Source organism: Pleurodeles waltl, chromosome 9 (genome assembly GCF_031143425.1).
Source record: "Pleurodeles waltl isolate 20211129_DDA chromosome 9, aPleWal1.hap1.20221129, whole genome shotgun sequence".
Classification (NCBI taxonomy): domain Eukaryota; kingdom Metazoa; phylum Chordata; class Amphibia; order Caudata; family Salamandridae; genus Pleurodeles; species Pleurodeles waltl.
The window spans coordinates 1,138,373,110-1,138,395,200 of NC_090448.1; the positions used below are offsets into that span (position 1 = coordinate 1,138,373,110).

At 44.0% G+C, this 22,091-nt stretch overlaps 1 protein-coding gene across 3 annotated transcripts in view; it reads left to right on the top strand.

The window, feature by feature from the left end:
• RAB15 (RAB15, member RAS oncogene family) overlaps window positions 1–22,091 on the top strand; it is a 248,682-nt gene that overhangs the window by 7,016 nt on the left and 219,575 nt on the right. The window contains exon 1 of one of the 3 annotated variants that reach the window (XM_069208906.1): window positions 5,691–5,923. The exons of the other annotated variants lie outside the window; for them this stretch is intronic. Within the exon in view, the coding sequence (XP_069065007.1) occupies window positions 5,911–5,923 (13 nt within the window). The 5' untranslated portion in view covers window positions 5,691–5,910. Of the gene's footprint in view, window positions 1–5,690; window positions 5,924–22,091 lie in introns of those variants that run through there. 3 annotated transcript variants of the gene reach the window in all.

Below are 22,091 nucleotides of genomic sequence, written 5' to 3' on the forward strand. Positions count from 1 at the left end.
GCTGTAAAAATATTTTAACAGTGGGAGCCAGTTTATGCTGCCATATGTTGCATGCAATGATCACAAAATTGTATGTTATATATTATTTAGATAGCAGAAGCGGGATTCCTTTCTTGAGCAAACCATGCGCGGTGAAGAAGTCCTTTGCTAGCATGAAACGTAATAATCTGTTACATTTTATGACTCTTTGCTCGCCAAAGGACAGCTTGACAGAATACATTGGAGCTCAGGCTTTTCCCTGAACTTCCGAATGCTCTCAGGTCTCCTTTTATCCAAATCAACTCAGCTCCAGCATTGAAATATTCCCACTGTGCAGTCCGGGAGGCAAACTAACACGAGGAGGTGTGACTGATGCACTCCATGAGCTGCCCTAGAACTGAGAGTCAAGATAACTTACATTTATGGAGTGGTGCCAAGATAGGTTCAGGATGGCAAGATCATAGTTAGATTACTAGGATGTCCAGATACAGTAAATCTGCGTGCAGTGACTAAGTAGAACTCCTTTCTATGGCCAGTGCTTATGCTGCAAGTAAATCTGACATTGGTCTGACAAGCTTGGACACCCCTGATTTACAGGATACTCTAGTATACACCATCAAATTGCATATGCACATCTATGTGTGTAATAACAAGGTCCTGCGTAATAACAGGGTTCTGTAGCTGACATATTGGAAACTGTATAATTACAGTATTATGAATGTGTTGTCATAGAGATGGGATATTAAAAGCTGTTTGTTAATGTATTTTTTAAGGAGTTAGATTAGGGGCTGCCATAGACTTTTCATAGATACCTCCGTCTGTTGTCATAGAGATGCCACATGGTTAACAGCATTCCAGAGAATACTCCTAGTGCTGGCATAAATGGCAAATTTGAAACTGTATCTTCTAAAGATGCAGTGGACACCGTGAGTGAGGCAGCCTAATATTCTTTCTATCTGAACGTTATTGAAAAAAGCAGTATTACGCAGTAGCGCTCCACGTGACATTTATTCAACTTTTAGCCATGCTGCACAGCAGCTGCTGAACAATATGACAACGTTTTTAAAAAAAAGGTGCTATCACGTGATCAGCATTGACTGCGTCATAGGCCTTTCATTTTCTTTACTTTCAGCCATGTTCCACAGTGGCTGCGCTACTGTGCAACTTACACATGGGATCCAAAAAACATTTAGAAAGCCAATAGATATTGCTTATGCACGATCTATTGGCTTTGCCAATGCTTGTTTTATTAAGTATGCACCTCTTTAAAGGGTTCATCAGTGTAGAGAAAAAACTGTTCCGGTTACCTGGCCCTGTATCTCTAACAATCACCAACAGTGGTCATTCAGGAATGTTGTTTTCTTGATGGCGTCTGATTGGGTTTTGAGACATATTGTGATGTCATTCACCTGACGTGATTTTTAAAGCACTCAAAGGCAATCAGCACAGCTGTTGGGTATTGAAATAGACGATTGCCGGGCACACTGGGGTTTTTTCACGAGCTTCATTTCACAGAATGTTTAGTAGTACTTAAACTACAGTAGTACTACTCGTGTACTACAAAATGGAGTTCACAAACCTGCATGTGGAGATCTTCGCCTCTGCTATATTTTCTAAGCAGAGGTCTCTGCCGCATGTGCAGAGATCTCCGCACACATAGGTATACGTTTTAGTAGTAGACGTGTGAGGAACCTGGGGAAATGACTCAAATAGAGAACACTGACTCTAAAAGGGGCCGGGCTTAAGGAGGGGTAAGCAAAAGTTTTGTGAGGGACATGCAAATACAACCCCACACCCAGAAGAGAGTAAGCCTATAACTCCTCACAAACTGCACTTCTAACATTACTACAGCCAAAAATGAGCCAAAACAGTAGTAAATGTACCCAAGACTGGCCTAGGAATGAGTTTGGCACCATGCATGGCCGCCTACAGGTACTGTAACATACTCCCATAGAAAACCGTGGAGGTAGGAGTTTAAAATAACACCCCATAAATTGTTTCACTTTTTAAATTACATATATATATTTTTAAGTGTTAAAAGTTGTGGTCATTTTTAAATTTGTTAAAATTTTGTTTCAGCATTTAATAAAAAATTAAACATAAGATTCAATCAATTTACCAAATAATATTTAAATAGAACAATGATAACAAGGGTGGCATTTAAAAAAAAAAGTATTTAAAAAAAGAACTGTGCATTAATATATTTTATGTAATAAACATTTATTTGAGATGATGTACTGTAACATTTTTTTCAGTTTTAAGTTTTTGATAATTATTTTAAGTTCCTTCTAATTTATAGTTTACAATATATTTGTATTATTTTTCTTTAATAATAAACTTTATTATTTTTATCTATACTTTACTATACGGAGATCTTTGCCTCGGTGGTAGAGATCACCACCTATTTGTGAACAGTTACTCGTAGTCATTTTACACTTGTATATCCTGTTTTAGCAGGTTTTGCTCCTATTTTATTTAGGAGAAAACTTGAAAATCTGCACCCAGTAGTAAATTTACACTCAGAAATAGTAAATGGCTAAAAAGTGTTAAGTTACTACTAGATGCAATAGTAAGTATACACATACATTAATCTACACATGTACATTTGTGAACATGCCCAACTTCAGCAGCTCCTGAGGCAGAGTACTCCAACACCTCGAAGAATCCTGGACTGCGTTATGTACCATTAAGATGGTTACTGACAGAAATAGCTGCCACTTCATTAAGAGGAACTTTAAAAAATCTCTGCCCTGTGAGACAGGCTTTTATAGGGGCTTATAGAGTGTCCTCTTTAAAGCCTCAATTGTAGTTATCTAATCACCTGTCATTTCAGCTACACAGAGTTATGAACGGAGCATCCCCGCCTTCTCGTCCATTCAGAGTGTCCAAGACAAGAATTTCAGCTGTAAGTGATTCCATAAACACTCATAAGATAGTAATGGCTAGGTCTTGTATTGGAGAGACTGTCTGCAATAATACCATCATGCAAGAGGGGTCTGGATACTGGCACGAGATCATCGGTAACCATGGGAGGGACAGTTCTGTGGCACACATGGAAACAAAAAAGGCAAGAAGTTGGCTTTCAAGAAATGAGGAAGAGGTGGAAAAGAGAAACTTGGAAGAAAACAAGGGGATGATGGAGCCAAGAGTGATGCGTTTTAGGGAAGGGACCAGACCTAAGGGAATTTTGTAGAAAGGTAGCTGAGAAAAGAGTGGAAGACGATAGATAAACTGGATGAATCAGACCTGGAAATATAATTTTAGCTGACCAATAGGAATCCTGATCTTCAAAGAAGCAATATGTATAAAATTAGTTTATTATTAAGAATATGTAGATATGTAATTACTAAATATTATTTTATTTTAAAATATTTAATAACTTTTTGTATTAAAAAATAAATATAACCTTTTTAAAATAAAACAATTTAAATTAATTCTGCACATAACTGTTGGTAACATTTAATTTATAATGAATATAAACACTTTACTTTAGGTGTATTTTAAAAAAAAATAACTCTTTGGAAAATAATTTACATTGATGTAATATATTTAAATAAAATATTTAATGCAAAATGAGATTAATGATATATTGGCAGTTGCGCTACATTTACGCTGTGTTAAATTTACGCTGGTGGCACCGACACTCATTTTTGGGGACTGGTACTTATTTTTCATCATCAGACTTTGACCCAGAGCAAGAGGTGGAGAAAGGCAGAAAAGGAGAGAGAATGAAAAGTGAAAGATAGGGAAACTGACACTGTGAGAAATCTAGGCTGAAAATGACCTCTCTAAGGTAAGATAAAGAGGCAGGAAGTACAGGACAGGAAGGAAGAGGCGGGGCATTGAATGATGACTAGGCTGCCTCGTATTCAATAACCCTGGAATTGAATTGCAGGCTCCAAAAAAAAAAAAAAATCTTGGAATTCATCACTTTTTATTATGCTTTTCTTTTTATACAAATTAAGCACTGCATTACAGCCAATGCTGGTCTGTCAACAAAGTGAAACTGAAGGCTCTGTCCTTGCTGGGTCTGAATGTCAACAGTTCATTTCTTATTTCATTCCTATAGAGAAACCACTAGTCCATCAATAATTCAGAGGCTGGGAGTATACAGAAGGAGGAACATGAGACACTGAGAGGCATGGTTCGTGCATGTCTGGGTCTCATCCTTTGCCCGCCCTGCAGGGATGTTTAAAATATTCATGGTTCAGTGTTTCTGGCGAAGGCGGGCCTCTCACGAGAAACAGCACAGCAGCACTATTATGGTTACAGATCTTTAATGATGGCAGAGCAACTTAGCACTATATATTTTATTAGTTTGCAAGAGCATACAATGGGTTGAGGGATTGCTGCATAGATTTGTGGGCAGCCGGCAGGCCCCAGGTTAAACCCTGGTTGGGTTTTTCAGCTGTTGAGTTGAGGGATACCACCTACTATGTAAGCAACGGTTGACACGTTTTAGTTTGTGATGCATGCTATGCAGTCCATATTAGAGTCAGTGTTTCTATTTTAGAAATGTCAATACTGTGCAGCAGAGGTTCTTAACGTTGTCCGGGAACCCCTGGGGTCCGCAACAGCTACTAAGGGAGTCTGTGAAAGCTTTGAAAATAAAAATATAACCTTAACATATAGTGTATGTAGATAAGAAAGCAAAATTGGTATTGTTTGAATGCTTGTTTTCATAAATTTGTGTATTGTTTTGCGGTTCAAATCATCAAAATTGCTTAGTCTATGTTCCCTGGATTCCAATAATGACTCTATGTGGGGGTCCCCGAATTTCAATTATAACACAGTTGGTCTCTCCGGTTTCCATTAATGTTTAAGTGGGGGTCCACAGAAGTCAGTGAATGGCTTTCGGCAGGCTTCCTTCTTCACATGCAGGGTACCATAGTTGTGTCTGAATACTGATTTACCCGTTTTCTCCTAAAAGAGTCGGCCACCTTGGAGCTCCCCTACACACCAACCTATCACTAATCTCACAGATGAAAACACCCTGAGAAGAACTTCCTCTACTGCATCCACCTGGAAGTACCGCCCTCACCCCGGCACTGATCTTCTCTGGCCTCCGCTCCTGTGATGGAGGCAGAGCAACCAGGAGGTGTCCATGGTCCAAAGAATGCAGATGCCTCCCGCCATACTGATGGCTGAGGACACAGACCTCACTAGCTGCAGGCCAACCGAGAGGCTGAATGTAGGACTCCGTGGATTGTACACAATGCTTACCATGGACTTACACACTCTTACGTGCCCTCCCCAAAGACATAGTAACTGACCAGACACATTAAAATGCAAAGAAGCATTTTTGGAGGAAAGTACTTGAGGTACCAGACTCTTCTCCTTGGCTCATGCTCCGCCTGTCCTTGTCACTGGAAGCAAACTTTCCAAGATCCAGAAAATCCCTGTAACACACCAGTTCCAACACTTTACGACGGAGCACTCTAGCGCTGGGGCCTGAATTGAAGCAAGAAATATTAATAGACCATTAATGATCCTAGGAATGGATTCTGGAAGTACATATGGAGTCCACAAGTGAATTTTCTCTGATATGTTTCTTCCTCTATTCTGTCCTAATGAAAACCCTCATTTAAGTAGCGAAAAGGGTTTGTAACCGGGCGTCTGTCGTCACGGTTACGCATTAGACGCCGAATCCGGGATCACATACCCCGGGGGTACGACCGCGAGGAGCACTGACCCGGAAGCGACGTCCGATCTGGATATCCGGGAACAGGAGGGAAAAGGAGACTGAGAGAGACGAAGGACAGCACGCACAGGAGTGACGGGATGAGGAGCGGAGCCTGGAGAGCGAGGAAGCGGTTCGGAGGAGGAACTGGAGAAAGGAGAAGAAGACCAGGACGAGGACGGGAAGACCGAGGAGGACGCCAACGGGAAACCCAAGGATAACTCACAACGCCGCCACGTCCCAGGAGGGGCATGGCTCTCACAGGTACGAGCGTACCTAGTTGTAAAAATCCTACCCGACTGGATGCGGGTAGATAAAGGGGAAGGGAAAAGGAACGAGGAACCGGGAAGGGGTCGGGTGGAGGAGGAAATAGAAAAGGAGGATTCTAAATAACCTAACCACACGTCAGGAGGGGGTGAAGTAAACCACCCTCCTGTTTTATAAAGGCGAAACAGAGAGAGAGAGAAAGAGAGAACAAGTTGTCACGGGACGGGTGAACCATGAGATGAATAACTAAACAGCTACCCCCACACACCTATCCACACCCTATCCTCACCTTCCTACTATCCTAAATAGAGAGATATTTCCAAAACCAAACGTCTACACTTACCGTTTTTTTTTTCTTTTTCTTTTTGGGTAACATCGTCTCCCTTTTTGAGAGTGGGATCAAGACGAACACCTGGAATCCCTAGGAAGGAGAGAAAGAGAAATTTAATCTTCCTGACTAAGTGAGGAGAAGACACTAACAGAGACACAGGTCACGAAGGACCCCAGAGCACGTATCTAACCTCAATCAACCCATACCACAATAAAAGAATATTATCACCATACTAGGTGTCTCCATAGTCTTTCTAACTCTGTCTCAACAAGAACCCATTACAGGGTTGAAACGTCAATGTATTACCGTGCTGATTACCAAAGAGTGTAGTGCTCAACATGTACTCGAATGTTCAGTTGTTTAGTTTGGAAATTTGTTATACTCCTTGGTCAACACTGTGAATGGATCATCTCTTGTAATGTAGCAACAGTGCACTCATTTCCACAATTGTCACTCATCACTTTGCACTGATCCATTTTAGGGCACCTTTTATGTTGGTCTTTGTTCAAACTAGTAAGATTTGACAGTAATTAAATGCGCTGTTCAGAGTCTTACAAAGGAAGAACACCCTCTGCACAAACTTTATGCTGCACTGTCCAGTTTCAGGAAATGCAACGATCACATTCCGAAAGTATTAATTATTATCTGTCCAGTCATCTGTGTTTCGAGTTCAGACCATTTTGAATGCTTCCATTCTCCACATGTATGGCTGCAGAGAAGCAAATCGCCCAGGTTCACAAGGTGTAGACATGGTTAAGCTGGGACCAGAGCAGGTGTCCGGGTTTAAAGAAGCCGGTTGGGCCTCAACCACATTACCTTGCCAGTTATTGTTGGGGCCACATGTTTAAAGTGGCTTCCAGAAAATGATGTCGCAATACGTTTCAAACCCAATCAGATGTCATCAAACAAAGCAGTAATCTAGAGCGCCTATTGTTGGGCATTGTTAGCAATGCAGGACTGGGTGATGAGAATGTTTTTGGTTGTCCACACTGGATTGCTTCGTTACCATTTTCTCCATCAGTGGGAGATGTAAGAACGTATGTTAATGGCACTAGGTTGCTTAATAACGTTAGCATGTTCTATGTAGGCCCCAAGGCACTACTTATTAGAGCACACTGGAAAACTTTCTGAGCGTGGCAGTCAAGCACAGGTTAAGCTCTGTAGGAAGGGGGGACCCAAATGAGGCTGGCCACATCCTGCTTCGGGGGACGGCAGAGGGGATGGAGCTTTCCTCTTTGCACAGTCCCCTTTCTAGCTGCACTTCAGAGCAGGATGCTCGGTTTCTGAATATGTAGTAAAGGGCAATGATGCTGTGTGAATTCTTCATAGGTTTGCTGACACCACCCAAAGGGGGCCGGCTTTAGGGCGGTGCGACCACTGCAGCTGCACCTGGCACTGCCTTTGGTGGGGGCACTTTGTTTAAAAATAACTTATGTGTTTAAAGTCCAGCAGTTTCAGGCCACAATAATGCCAAGATAGCTCTGGTTTTTAATGTGACTGCTGGTGAGAGAGGTTTTTGTTTAGTGGCAGTTTTGACTCTTCTTAAATTGTCCCTCTGAGCTAATGTGCCGGCTGCAGAGAACGTGTATCATGCAGATCACAAAACTGAGTCAGAGAGTGAACTATGAGTAGAGCTTTAAAAAAATGAACTGTATGTTAGAGAAGGACTATGGAGAGACGAAGGGCACTGTTGGAGAGTGGCAGTGAGGGAATTCGTGGAGAAAAATGTAACGGGGGAGGGGGTTGGGCAAAAACTCGCACCAGGCACCTCCCACACTAAAGCTGGCCCTGCATCCAGACCTCAAAGACACAGGTTTCTCCAACCTCCTCCCTCCTTCCAGCTTCTTCCCTGAGGCACCACAGCCCAACGTTCCAAGGAGGCAGATATGGATGGAACCAACCAATGGGTGAGAGGGGAGGGCAGAACAGCAACACAGGAGGAATAGAATGAGGCGGTTCTCAGGCCACACTCCCTCTTGGCGCTAAACTCCAGCACCTTCTTTGATGCTAATCAGATATGCATGCATTGACTTGTTTTGTGATTATCTGCAGTTGTTTTAGTCCATTGACTACAGTTGCTTGCCCTTTCTGAAACTTACGCCGTCGCTTGCGGCTGAGCAGTCTGTAGAGCTATCCACACTGTCACCTACTCACAGGTTCTTACATGTTGTGTGTGTTCGACCTCTGAATGTGACATGTGACAGGCTGAGAGGAAATTGGGAGTATTTGGAGAAGGGCCTGTCCTGGGGCCAGACTGGCTGTAGTGTTGCACCCAGGAGGCTGAATGGGTGGGGGGCCAGTTTTGTTACTGGGGGCTGGTTTTGCAGTGGTATGCCCCATCGGCACCTAATAACAAAAGCAGCAGTGCTTTGCTCTTGCACAACCCTGTGGCTGGTCCGACAAAATTGCCAGGGCTGCTGTCGATTCCCAGTCTGGCCTTGACCTGTCCAGAAGAGGCTCCTGCCCAGGAGCAGTTCACCTGCTGAGCCTCACGCCGTACCTTCTGGTCCCTCGCTTGCCTCATTGACTGGCAGGCTTAGAACCCGACACGAGTGGAAGAACAAATAACACAAAAACAACGTTGTGCTAACATGCTGGATACTAAAGTAAAGTCACTACATGTAATTAGGTAATTTAGGGATTACTCCAGTTACTCTTGAATTACTTTACATGGACAGAGACTCCGTGGACTCACAGAATGTGACACACCAGTATCCCGGTGAACTGCCAGTTTCGCGTGTGCACACAAGGTGAGTTGGAAAGCCCTGCAGGGATTGGTTCTTCAGCTCATACGCGGAGGATCTTTGCAGCCGATGCTCATCAAGAGTTTTCCACACTCCCTAGGACGTCTGTGGCATCCTCAGAAACCTGTGTAATTTGTTTTTGGGGGAGGATCTGCTCTGGAAGTGCTGGGCTCTAAGCCCCACTCCCTCTCTTTGGCCCTACCCATTCATGGTTGGCTAGGTAGTGATGGGCTCAAAACCAGTCCCCATTATAGATCCCTCCCTTTTAAGACCCCTCCTTTTACATGGTAAAAATATTTTGAAAGTTGGCAGAAATGGGGCTTCACCAGACTTTGCTCTTACTGAAAATGAAGTCTGTGGCTCTTGATTAAGGGTTACTTTCCCCCTCCAGTGCCTATTGATTGGTGCCATGAAGTGATATCAGGGGATATATTTCTTGCTTCCTATGCCCCCAGGGCACTTTGGTATTACAGATGTGGCTGCAGATGCTTGTAGGACCCTCTCCTTTAATAAGAATTGCGCTGGAGTTATCACAAGGGGGCATTCCCTCATTTTCATGGGAGTGTGGCCCCGAGCATCTGAGGGAACCCTTTGCGTTGGCAACAGGACTGTATTACAGATGTGGGCGCAATGACTAAGAAGTCTCCAGAAAGCTTGCTGACTGTGCACCACATATGAGGTGCATCACAGTCCATCTCCCCTCGAGGGTGCCACCTGCAAGGCCCAGGCATATTGTGTACAGTAATGCGCTGCCCTGCAGAATGGGTAGTGCCATCTCCCCTCTTCAAACAGAGGCCAGACCTCCTCTAGTGGAAGACGGACTGTGGTTTCAAACAGCTGCCTCATCGAAGCTCGTGCCTGCACAGAGGATAGGCATTTTAAGGGTTGAGCCTGCGAGAGCATGCGCTAGTGCATGCGTCTCGCTTAGAAGAGTGCATGCACTAGTGCATGCGTCTCACTTGTGAGACTCTGTTGTGTTCAGTAGAGGGCTTGAAGCCTGCCTGTCACTCACCAGTTTGTGGTTTGCGAGGCACTCTTCCTTACAGCCTCATAATTAGTCAATGCATGTCTAGCATCATTTCCGTTTCTCTGTGTGGAGCAGGGATCAAGCACTAATTGATTCAACTTAATTACTGCCCGTCTGTTGCTCCAGAAGTGATCAGGTTACTATTTGTTCTTTTTAACTTCTAGTTCCCTGTAAACAGAAGGCTTGTGACTGGCATACACATGCCCAGCAGGACAAACAAAATGGCAAAAGTTTTATTTTTTTAAAGCTAACTTTATTTTTTTTGTTGCAAAGTCGTCTTTTCTCAGTTTCCACTCATGATTACTATTGTTTTCGCTCGTAAGCGCTGTTGTCAAAAGAAGACAATTAACTTGTTCTAAATATGCGAGACCTATTGCATTGCAAATGCTTGTTAGTATAATTGGGTGCAATGTCCAGGTCTGCACCGAGCATAGCTAGTTAAGGGTGAACCTTGGCACAAACAGGGGCAGTGCGCCTGATTTCTAATTCGGATTATGATGATAAGTCCACCTCATTTTTTTCACCCAAAACAAAAAATCCTTTATAAGGAAAATTCGCCTGCAGGCAATCTTAATTGGTCATGAGGTTTATGACATCAGGGGAATTCTGAGTTTTATTCTATTGTCTCTGGGGGACAGAGAGATTTTAAAGAATGGGCAAAGTGGGCTCTGGCCTTTCAGGGGGCTCCCTGATAGTCAGCTCGGTCTTAACCTGATGACCTTAAGTAATTCTTAAACAGGCTGTTTTAAATACTGTTTCTTTTGTTTTTAATGTGAGTAATGTGTGAGTGTCTACTACAGACATTTTGCAGAGAAAGGTTGTGTTTATGTTTAATACAACATCCATAAAAAGATTCTTTTAGTTCAAAACCGAACCTCACAAAGGAGAAATGGGAGGGTGTCACAGAGATTATTTGCAGTAATATTAGTGAGCTGCTGCTGTGTTACTAGATTGAAAACACATGTTATTATCCCTGAATATTAGATGTAACAACTTTAGAATTTGGACGAGTTTACCTGGGCACTGTCAGTGACCTGGCCAGAGATGGCCGGAAAGAGCTGAAAACTAATCATTAATTCAAAGCTGTTCCAAACAGGGGCCTCCAAAATACGTTGGCGCAGGCCCCCAAAATCCTTAAGATGCCCCTGCTCAGAGTGATTTTTTTTTCATGATATCAGGACCAGAAATGGAGAGTGTCCACCAAGTCTGACAAAAAATCCGCGAAGCAGATGGAACGGTTTGAGGTCTTACGTAATGAGTTACACTTCATAGGGCCTCTTAGGTTTCAGGTAATGGGAATGACGTTATTCCATCAGGGGTTATTTACAGAAATTCCCCTCAACGGTTGCAAGACATTTTATTTTCTTTGGGGTTTTTGTTAAGTGCTATTAAGCACCCTGGAGTTTCCTCAGAGCGCTTTTAGGAGAAGCTGGCATCAATATAGGGCAGCTGCATATAGGCATCTGACCGGGTGTCTATAGATCCGTGCCATCGAACACGTCGCCAAAGTGATAGCAAAGCCTTCTAACAAGTGAAAGACATGACATCGAGCTAAAGGAGGCATAGCCGGTCTTACGCAACAAGATAAGAAATTCAACTGGAGGGCTTCCTTGGAGATGGCCAACCAAAGGTCCAGTCAAGAACTTGGTCTTCAAGGATCTTCTGCGTTTGAGATTTTCCAATCTTGGTTGTGGTGGTAGAGAAATCCATAGCCAGGAGCCATGGGTTTGAAGAGATCGACCTCCATATCTTGTGTCGCTAAAAGATAGAGTCATCAGTAGGCCCCAGTTGGCAGATCTTGGGCTCCTGCTCAGGTGTTTAGGAACAAACAATCTGCCAAGATAGTTGGGACAGTGGCCATGTACCACCTTGTGTATGAGGTCTCAGCTCCTATCACAGACTAATGGCAGTCGCTTATTACCAGGGTCACTTGAATTATGCAGCAGGGCGGGCCGAATTATTTGGCACGGTTGACTAAATCATGCAGTGGAACGCCGTACACATTTTCTGCGAGTTTTGCTTCAAATTGTCTGTTTTATATCTTGTCAGAGGAAAGATTTTAGCTCACTAGTACCAGTTTAACAAACAAATATAGAAATAAACACCTGAAAGATAATTTGTTAACCTTTGCAAATGGGCCAGGTTTTAGTAACTTGTGTTCCGATTAAACTAGAAACATTAAAAAAAGAAAAATCTGGAGATTATGCAGCAGGTGATGGATTTAGTGGCAAAATCACTACGGTCTCAGAATTGCATAGTCTCACTGACCCTGCTTATTACTCCAGTTTTTTCCATGCTGTGTTGTGATATTTGTGTTTCTCAAAACCAAGCTTGTTCTTGCACTTCATTTCATGTGTATTGTAGTCTTGTGGACATGGGAGGCAGCGCAGGTGATGATGTGGTTCCCCTCTACTCTTTTGCCCAACCTAAAATGGCACCCCTGTCAGAGTTGTGCTGATACGGGGCTTCTGCGCTAACATCATGGGTGCCATTGCATCATTGTGCCTGGTGACCTTCCCAGCCTTCCCCTCCTTGTACTATGGATGCACAGATGGTGCATTGCTCAGGGGTAGCACATCCAATTTGCAACTTAGATGGTGCTACCACTGAGCAATGCACGCCTACAGGAAGGTGGGTTTTGCCATTAACGCTCTTCACCCACAGCAAACAAGCCATACGGCATGTCCTTACTGCAGCTTAGATGGCACTACCGGCTTGTCACTTGGTGGCACCAACAGAGTGTAGAGGTTACAGTACTAGGTTACGAAAGGCAGCTGATGTCACGTGCATACAGTTCAGCTATTGGGGTTTGCATGAAATAAGGTTACAGAAAGGGTGCCCCGCCACCGCCATCTTTGGAGAGGGTGGGTTAGCATTCACACCTCTTAGATCAATATTGGCATCGCTAGTCCTGACCACGCTCCTCCGAAATCTGAACCATCTGTATTTATACATTTTTGGTGTCATTCTATGTTGTAATATTAAATGATTGAAACCTTCAAATCCCATAGGCACCTGAGTCTAAATAAGGTGACCAGTAACAAGTTTAGATTCAGTTTTAAATTCAGTTCTAGAGGGCGGTTGGTCGAAGCGAGGCACGTGGCGTGGTGTCTCTCCCCGTTCCATCACATGTTCCTGCCTTACCTGTCTCGCTGCCTCAACCCCCCCATACTCCCACCACCACAAAGAACATCCTGTCCTCCCGTTACTCGACTATTTCACGTTTCTTACCGCTTGTTCTGCTTTCTGCTAACAGGTCCACTCAACCCCGTCTATTCTTCTTAGCTAATGGACCTCACATTAGCAAAGTAGGCTGGTCGCCATGGCAGCAGCTCAGCTTCCAGGGCTGGACTCAGGCTGCGCGCAAAAGGCAGCTCTGAGAGCATCCAGCGACAGGCGTGTGCGGCCTTTAACTCCGTGCTTAATTTGTGTGGGCCCTCATTGGGAGGCCACTGCAGCGTACACCACTAATTTTCCCTGACAGCGCTGCCAATCACAGTGCCAACACAACTACTCACTGTCACACTTCAACAAGTGTGTCAATTCAGACTATTCCTTTCCCCAAAGCCTATAAGAATAGCTTGGGCAGCAGGTAGTAGTCACTTTTAGTGTGTATTTAATTAAGAAACACTTGCTCTTCTCTCAATCAGACAGCGCCACCATTTGGCAGACTGTCATAAGTTCTGCTGTTGCCAATTAAGTGCTGGCTCCGAGCACCGGAAACCACTGGCTCAAATTAAGCACTGCCCGCACTCTGCATGCTCCTCACATACTATAAAACATGTATTCAACTCTTTGACTAATGCCTTTCATCATTCCATGGGCTTGGAGAGTGCAAGACAGACTGCAATCTCTCAACCTGCTAGGTAGCTCAGCGGGTTAAGCTTCAAAAGCAAATATTCATGTGCAGATGTGGGGCTCCCCTCCTATGGTTTGCGAATACACAACTGACATTAATTTGTGTTAGACGTGGGGTTTCATTGCTTGACATGGTGAAAATAGTGCAGTAATAAAGGTATGATTGATACCGCTGGGTATGATACGTGCCAAGTGTAGATTTATCGCAGCATCACAAGTTTTTACCTATAGAATGCGGAATAACTGCTAAATTCTGGTCACAACATTTCATGCCATCGAAGTGGCCATCTCGATATTCCGGGGACATACCTTCCCTGTGCCCATAGGTGACTGAGAGCAGGAGAAAGTGGCCACACAGAAACATGCACCTAAACAAGGGGGAAAGATACAGGCTGGCACTTCCTGGTGTTCAGCTGAAGCTGGCACCGCAGAGTGGGCAGTGCTGGCTAAGAGTGATTTCCTGTACCTTCAGTTTAAGCTCCTTGTACGCCTGTGCCTCTCAGTCTACGGTGCACACGTGAGACCATTTCATGCATGCACATTGACTAGCACCTTTGTTTAATCTCCTTTTTTGCAGAAATCATGGCATTGCTCAGAAACAAACACTTTCTCCAAATATTTGAGGACTAAAGTAGGAATAGCAAATCATTCTCTCATTGAATATTTCGGGGTGTTTTGGGCCTCGCCTCTGCAGACGTGCCAACTTCAAAAACATTTTCGCTGTGAGGGGGGGCAGGGCCTTGGAGGGGGAGGAGCTTCTTACCAAGAACTGCCTGAGAGGTACGTGAGCCCCCTGCACCCACTAGACTCCTCTTCTTCCTCCCATCCCTATGGTAGAAAAAAACAAAAGCTTGCTTAGTCTGCCCCCAATGTCTTGGGGTGTCTTCACATCCCTTAATGGACATCGATTGTTTACAGCCTCCCAAGATGAGCTTGGAACCCACCCGGTGCAGGTGTTCCCAGCTTGCCTTTCCTACCACCACGGGATAGTGGCTCATCACTAGCTGACCTTGTGAAGGGAGCTGATATCGTGTGACACATGGGGGCACCAGGTGGTCAGCAGGTCTGCCTCAGAGTTTCAGGGGAAGCATAGAAACACAGGCTCTGCGTAGGGGGCTAAGGCAGACGAGGAGCCTCGATGCTGCGTTGTGGAAGCATGTCCACACTGAGAATGTAAGACTCCTGGGACGCTGTAGGTTGCTGTCCATTCTGCTGCAATTTGCCGCATGTAACAGGCTACATGCGAGGTGTGTACACACTGTAAGTTCCGGACAGACTGTTGTCTTGATGGTTACCATAAGCCTGCATAGGCTGGTGAAGGGGTCGTTTGAAAACACGACATAGCACATTTGGGGCCTGATTTAGATATTGACGGATAATCTGTAAAGCCCTAAGTATGCATACAACCAGCCCTGACCCTAAGCATACAACCAGCCCTGGCCCTGACCCTAAGCATACAACCAGCCCTGACCCTAAGCATACAGCCAGCCCTGACCCTAAGCATACAACCAGCCCTGACCCTAAGCATACAACCAGCCCTATCCCTGACCCTAAGCATACAACCAGCCCTGACCCTAAGCATACAACCAGCTGTAGCCCTGACCCTAAGCATACAACCAGCGCTAGCCCTGACCCTAAGCATGCAACCAGCCCTAAACCTAACCCTAAGAATACAACCATCCCTGACCTTAAGCGCCAGAAACCACTGGCTCAAATTAAGTGCTGCCTGAATCAGGCAGTTGCCAACACTAAGCGCTCTAGAATGTTGCTCTGTTTGATGACGTCTGCTTTGGTTTTGAGACATGTCCACATGGCCTCTTAAAGCTACTGAAATCACTTTACTGGCTTCTAATGCATCCGTGGCTTTGTCCCGCCTGTCATTTATCACGCCTCCCATGTATGCGTATTTACCAATCGCCACTCTTAATTCATCTAATATACATTCTTTTAACACCACCTATAATCTTAAAAACAAAATATCATCTGTGCATATTGCTAAATGAATGTATATTAGATTAATTAAGAGTGGCGGTTGACGAATACCGCATAGAGTGAGCCATTGAAATTGAAGAAAATAAAAGAAATGCTTATATTAGGACAATAATAATTAATGTTTTATTGATCCAAATGACAAATGATTATTGATTCCTCGAGAGTCATTTTTTGTTTTCTTATCAGCCCGGCCCTTGGCACATATCTTTCCAGTCAGTTCTACACACTGCTACAACTTAGGGAGCAGGTCGCCTGCTGTCTCTTTTTTAACCTGCAACCTCCTATTCCTTCCTCGCAAGCTAAAAAAAAAAACATCTTTGCACGCAACTGCAGGAGTGAATAGGGACAAAAGGAAATGGCCAGATAACATTGCATACCTGAATAAAAGCGTTTTGTGTCTGATGATCATTATAATCATTCTACGAGCATGTGATGCATCAAATCATCTGTGCTGCATCGGATGGAATACATGCTCCAGGCAGGGATGTAGCTTAGTCAGTGTGATTCTGGGGTGTAAACCTTAAATTGCCCAGGTAAAAAAGCAGTGGACTGTAGGGTGGAGGACCAGGGTTCAGGAAGGACTGTTTCATGAGGAACCGGTCAGTGAAGATTTGCATTAGGTGGACCTCTGTCTGGAGTGGCACAGTGGGTGAAAAATAATGGGTGGCAGTGCTTAATTTGTGCTTGTTGTTTCAAGGGTTGGGCCCGGCACTTATTTGTGAGGGCCGGGGCTTATTCTTCTGCCTCAAGCATTTGCTGCGAGCAAAAGACATATATGTGAAAGACGGAAGAAGGAAAAACAAAAAAGCGTCATAAAGGGAGAAAGTAGAAAGTTGCAGGATGAGCTGAAGGGGCAGGGGTGGCCGTAAATGGATTGAAGAGGCCCAAGATGGCTTCAGGATGACGCCGCCTCAGTATTCAGTGCTGGTAGATTTAATTACAGCAGCCTGGTGTTTAAGAGGAGGGCTTTGAGCACCGGCACCTCTTTATTTACAAATTAAGCCGTGATGGGTGGAAAGTTACTCCAAGTGATTGCTGTTGGTAGACTATTTGCAAACATTCATCCCATCACCTTTGAGTGTTTGATTACCAGTGGTACGCCTGGAAACCTGAGACCGATGCAGCTTTCCAGTGTTTGTGAACTGCGAAAAGTAATACATTTTCACCTATTCAAAGAGTACTTCTGTGGGTGCAGAGTAACTATTTGTTTTGGTATACCAGTCACTATATATATTTGTGTTCGCTACAAAAATTAACAACTTGAAAGCTGTTTGTGAAATGATAACAATGAAAAAAATCGGCAGATAAATGGCAGACCCAACTCAGGCCCCATATACCCAGCTACTGAGCCAAGAATACCTCAAACTCCCCCTGAAGCTGCTACCCGTCTACCAGGGACTGATAGTTTTCCCCGTATAGCACAGCAGCCTGGAGTCCTCACCTTTCGATCACTTATTTAAATGTATTATCATTGCACACACTGTTCATTCGTCTTGGCTACAAGTTGCCTGGCTAGTTGTCATATTGGTGCCTGTAGGCAGGGCCTAATGTTTACAACCTTGCCTTTTACAAATCATTTTATCTGCGACTGACCGCCCCATGGACTATACCTGTGTTGTAATTCAAGATAGGAGCATCAGCAGACTGATAGAGAATCCATGCACGGCACAAACAATGAAAACATTTAGCATGTATATCCTGCAACAAACATAATGTGAAAAGATGTCCAGTTTCTTTAAAATTCCAAAAAGGGTATTTCCTCAACATGCAGAAGTGTTTCACTTTAGTGCATCAGATTACATCACTGCATGGGCAGCCGTTTATTAAAAGTGAACGTTTTAAACTTGAGCTTAAAAACATAAATGGTCCCCCCACCAGAAACAATGCCATTAGTAAACTAAGAGGCAAGTCAGTAGTCGTGTAACTGGTAAACATGAACTAGATGCGTATTGTAGATGGTGCAACACTATAGTCCATTAAATCAAAGACATAAGGGGTGCTTGTACAGCACGTGTCCTGAACGTAAGCATTTATAAGTGTTCTCATATGTGATAATAAAGTAAAAGGAGATTCTGTGAAATAAAATGTTTGCCTAGGTTCATACAATCGAAAAAAACAAGGACGCCATATTGATTCCAGTTTCACATTTTGAAATTGAGCCATCAGTTTTACAGCTCTAGCTGTCCCTCTGTCCTGCCTTATGTCAAAGACAACTGTAATGTGTTTCATTCTTGGCAGAAAAAACGACACAGATATCGAAGACTCGATTCAGGGCCCCCAGGCCCAACTACCAATACAATTATTCAAGGGATGAAACCCCAAACACCCCCTGAAGCTAAACCGCTGGCTCCAGCTCTTGCCACAAGGAATATAATGTGCCATGATGATGGTGAATAAAAACTGGTGGTTCCTTGTGACTAGGTTTGTGCTATAGAAATACCATATACATACGTACATACATACATCCAAAGGAGGAAAAGAAAGGAATTGGTTGCTGCTGGTTTTTTCTTCCTTCGTCTGAAAATCATCATTATTGCTGTGCCAGACACACCCCTAAGAATAGAATCATACATGGAAGCTGTATAAAGTCTGAATTTAGGTAAGCAGCGTGCAAAATGTATTTCCCACAAACTACTAACTTTATATTGGTGTGTTTAATTCCTCACTACATTTATTCTACTTATTTTCAACCATACTCTTTCAAGTGAAGCAGCAAGAAGCAGAGAATTGCAGCTTTTTATGGAAGGTTGATGGCATGGCCATGTACTGTAATAAATAAATAGGATCTGTTGTATGTTAAAAGGATATAGCAGGTCATACCACTTCCATGACCTTGAAAGGGTACCTGCCCTTTGATCTTGTGCCTCTCTGTAGTCACAGAACTCACTGGAAACTTCAATAGCTTTATAATGTACATCAGAGAGTTTTTTTAATCCCATATACCTGCAAAAAGCAAGCTCTGTTTTTTCAAATCGGGTAAGTACCAAGGGGACGTGAGGGGCAAATTGACTCTAAAAGCTTCACAGGCTGCTTGATTGCCACTGGAGTGGGAGGCAATTTTAGATGATTCACCGCAGAAAAGTCACTGTTGCATTTTCCTGTTGGTGACATTTTTGCTTGTGACATTCCTGCACCCATTTACTCACTGGCTATCATAAGCCAGGGCTCCCAGGTCACTCCGTGTTACAAGTGACACGTGCTGGTCCAGGAGTTTCCATTTACAAACTATTGAAATCTATTTTTTTTTCTTATTTCTTCATTTGCTGACTGTAGCAAAGTTTTTATTACTTATGCTGTCCACAGTGGAGTCTAGAGCAGACTAGCATGCTACTCTACTTGTTCTGGACAGGATTCTGCCGTAAATGAATGCAGCATCAGACACGTAGCAACTGTACCTAATGTGTTTTATGGTCTGTTTAGGATGTATGGTAGGGGCGCCCATTGTGGGGCCTTAGAGGTACCTCCCAGAGATGAGAAAAAAACATCTGTTCAAGAGGTCCACCACCACTAACAATCACCAACAATGAGTATTCTGAAATGTTGCTTAGTTCGATGGTGTCTTTTTTTGGTGATTTGGGTTGCAGTTGTGATTTAAATCCACTGTGAATATATTTGAATTTTAGTATTTGTACAGAGCAATTCCCAAAGGTGTCAAAGCACTAGAACTAGCATAGGTAAGGAACAAACTCCAGGAAAGAAGAGCAAAGTTAAAGCCATCACAGAAGGGGAAAAAAGCCATGTTTTGAGCTGCTTTCAGAAAGCGACGTGAGAAGTTAGACTAGCAATGTGAGTGCGTAACGTATTCCACAACTTTGCAGCTGTGACTTAGAAAAAGCGGCCGCCCCACCTGGTTTTCTGTAAACGAGCTACAGTTACCTTTCTAAGGTAATGTCGCTAATGTAGTAGTTGAGCAGAACTTTTGGGCAGGCTTCATGAAAGAAGTGATGTAGATTGGATCATAGAACTTGTGAGGAGTCCCAACTTTGTAGAGTTTGTTGAGAGTGGTTGTGAGGCTGTTGTCTTTGTTTGTGAACAGGATCTTGCTGAAGGATGTGTGTATTTGTTACAATATGGCGCTGTGCGGGATGGATTTAGGCTGTGTTTGGAAGCCCAATGCAGGCAGTATACTGCTGACTGAGCTCTGTAAGTTTGTAACGTGGTGGTTGGATGCTTGGATCGGGCTGATTGAATCGGGCTGTTTGAGAGCAGTTTCCTACTCTCCTGTCTTTGTTCCTTTGTTTCTTGTTTTTTGTTTCTCTTCTTTCCCCCTTTATCTTTTCCTCATCTTTCCCCTTCCTTTCATGTCCTCCCCTGTCCTTTTCTTCTTCCTGTTCTCCCCCCCTTATTCCTAGACCCCCTGCTCTAGCACCCCTCCCTCATGTTCTTCCCTTCTTTTCCCTCGCCACCCCCCCCCCCTCAGTCACCGTTAATTACGGTTTGCGGCCACTCCAGTAATCATGGGACCACATTTCCCATGATTCCTTGTGGCCACCGGACATTGCGATTCCGCAGAGTCCGCAACCCTTGGATCTTCAGCTCCCCAGGCAGCTATGGGACTACCCTTCCCAGGCTCCCTGGTGAGAGCCGGAAGCACTACAAACCATTGAATCCGGTGGAGCGCCATGCTCCACGTACCCTCACCGCCGGCGCCATTACCGTGCCTTTTGGCTATTAAAACTTCCGTTCCTCCCCAACCCTAACAGACAAGCGGTCGGGAGGGGAACGGATTAGGTGTTCAGGAGGGCACTCCCTTTGGAGTAGTGAGTGTCATCTGGAACCTGCTTCGCGCAGCATCAGCACAGACGGCCTCCGCACAGATAAGACTTAAGTGGTTACTTGGGTGATAAATGATAGCCGTGCCTCATATTGTGCGTGTTTGTGTGTGAGCCTTCCTCATATATTTTGTGTAATATTACACTGCTACTGTGTATTTTTTGTTACGCCTATACTGCATCATTCTCAGCGATACGCCCTCAATATATACGATCCCAGTACAACCGTGGATCTTTGGTTATAGCTTCGACTTGATTGTGTGTGTACCTAAAATGACTTGTTCATACTTTATCCTAGAGCCCTGACTTTACAATCACCTTCTTTTAGGGAGAACCTACATCCTGGGCACTGAGTTTACTGCCAGTATGCACCTAAGGCGCATCTTTTCCTTATCTTACCTAGTTGCTACCATTAGCACTGACCCCCTAATCTGTTGAGCTTACCTCTTCCCTTCATGTCTCCCCTGTTTTAGTGTGTGACTATAAGGGGACTCCCCCTCCCTCCCATAGACCAGGGGCAAATAGCCCAGCAGGAATAGGGTAAGAGAATGGCTTTCCCTGTCCCTTTATTTGGGGTCTTCTACCCCTTATATGGCGTCAGGTCTTCACTGTGTTAATGCATGCACTTGTGACTCATCTAAGCATGCTGTGTCACTCACTCGTGTGTTGTGGTTTGCTGTGTCACACCTTGATGAAACGTTATAACTAGTATTGTTTATGTTTTGGTTTTTACTTTATTTTAGACTGCCGTGGTCTAGCTGCCCACAGGTAGGCTTTCCTTTTCTTCACTAGAGCACCTCCTAATGAAGCAATCCCCTCACACTTTAATATTTAATACATATATTTAGGGATCCCAGGCCGTGATGAATGCCCCCAGACCTCCTTTGGCTCTCGGAAGTGGGCAGAAACATGTTGGCCATTAATCAACAATTAGGTGACCCTTCGAGCCATTATTCTCAGTAGGTGTCCCATCACTTCTTTTTAAGCATACCAGCAGTCACCACGAATAAAGGTGTACTATTACACAGGTGACTGATTAGGTATTTTTATATTTTCCATAGCAGAACTAGATCCCTTGTTTATCCTGATAATTCTAATTTCAGTACTCCCTCCAAGTTCTTTTAACGGTGAGGTTGAGTCCGTCCAGGTGGCACTGTCCTACCCGGATGGGGCTAGGTGGTCATATGATGAAGAAAGACTCTTCACAGTTACTCTTGACACACTATCAAGTCTCAAAATCTCAGATTCAAGGGCTAAGGGCAATTTCTTTGCCACTGGTCCCTTAGCCACATCCCATACTCCTTGTACATATGGTTCTGAAATGTGGGGAGACAGTATGGGGCACTGGCTCTTCCTCTGAGCCGAATTCTCCCCAACTCTCCCTTTTGTGTTATGTTACATCTTCTTCTGCCTTACTGATTACTATCGGCCAGAATGTGTT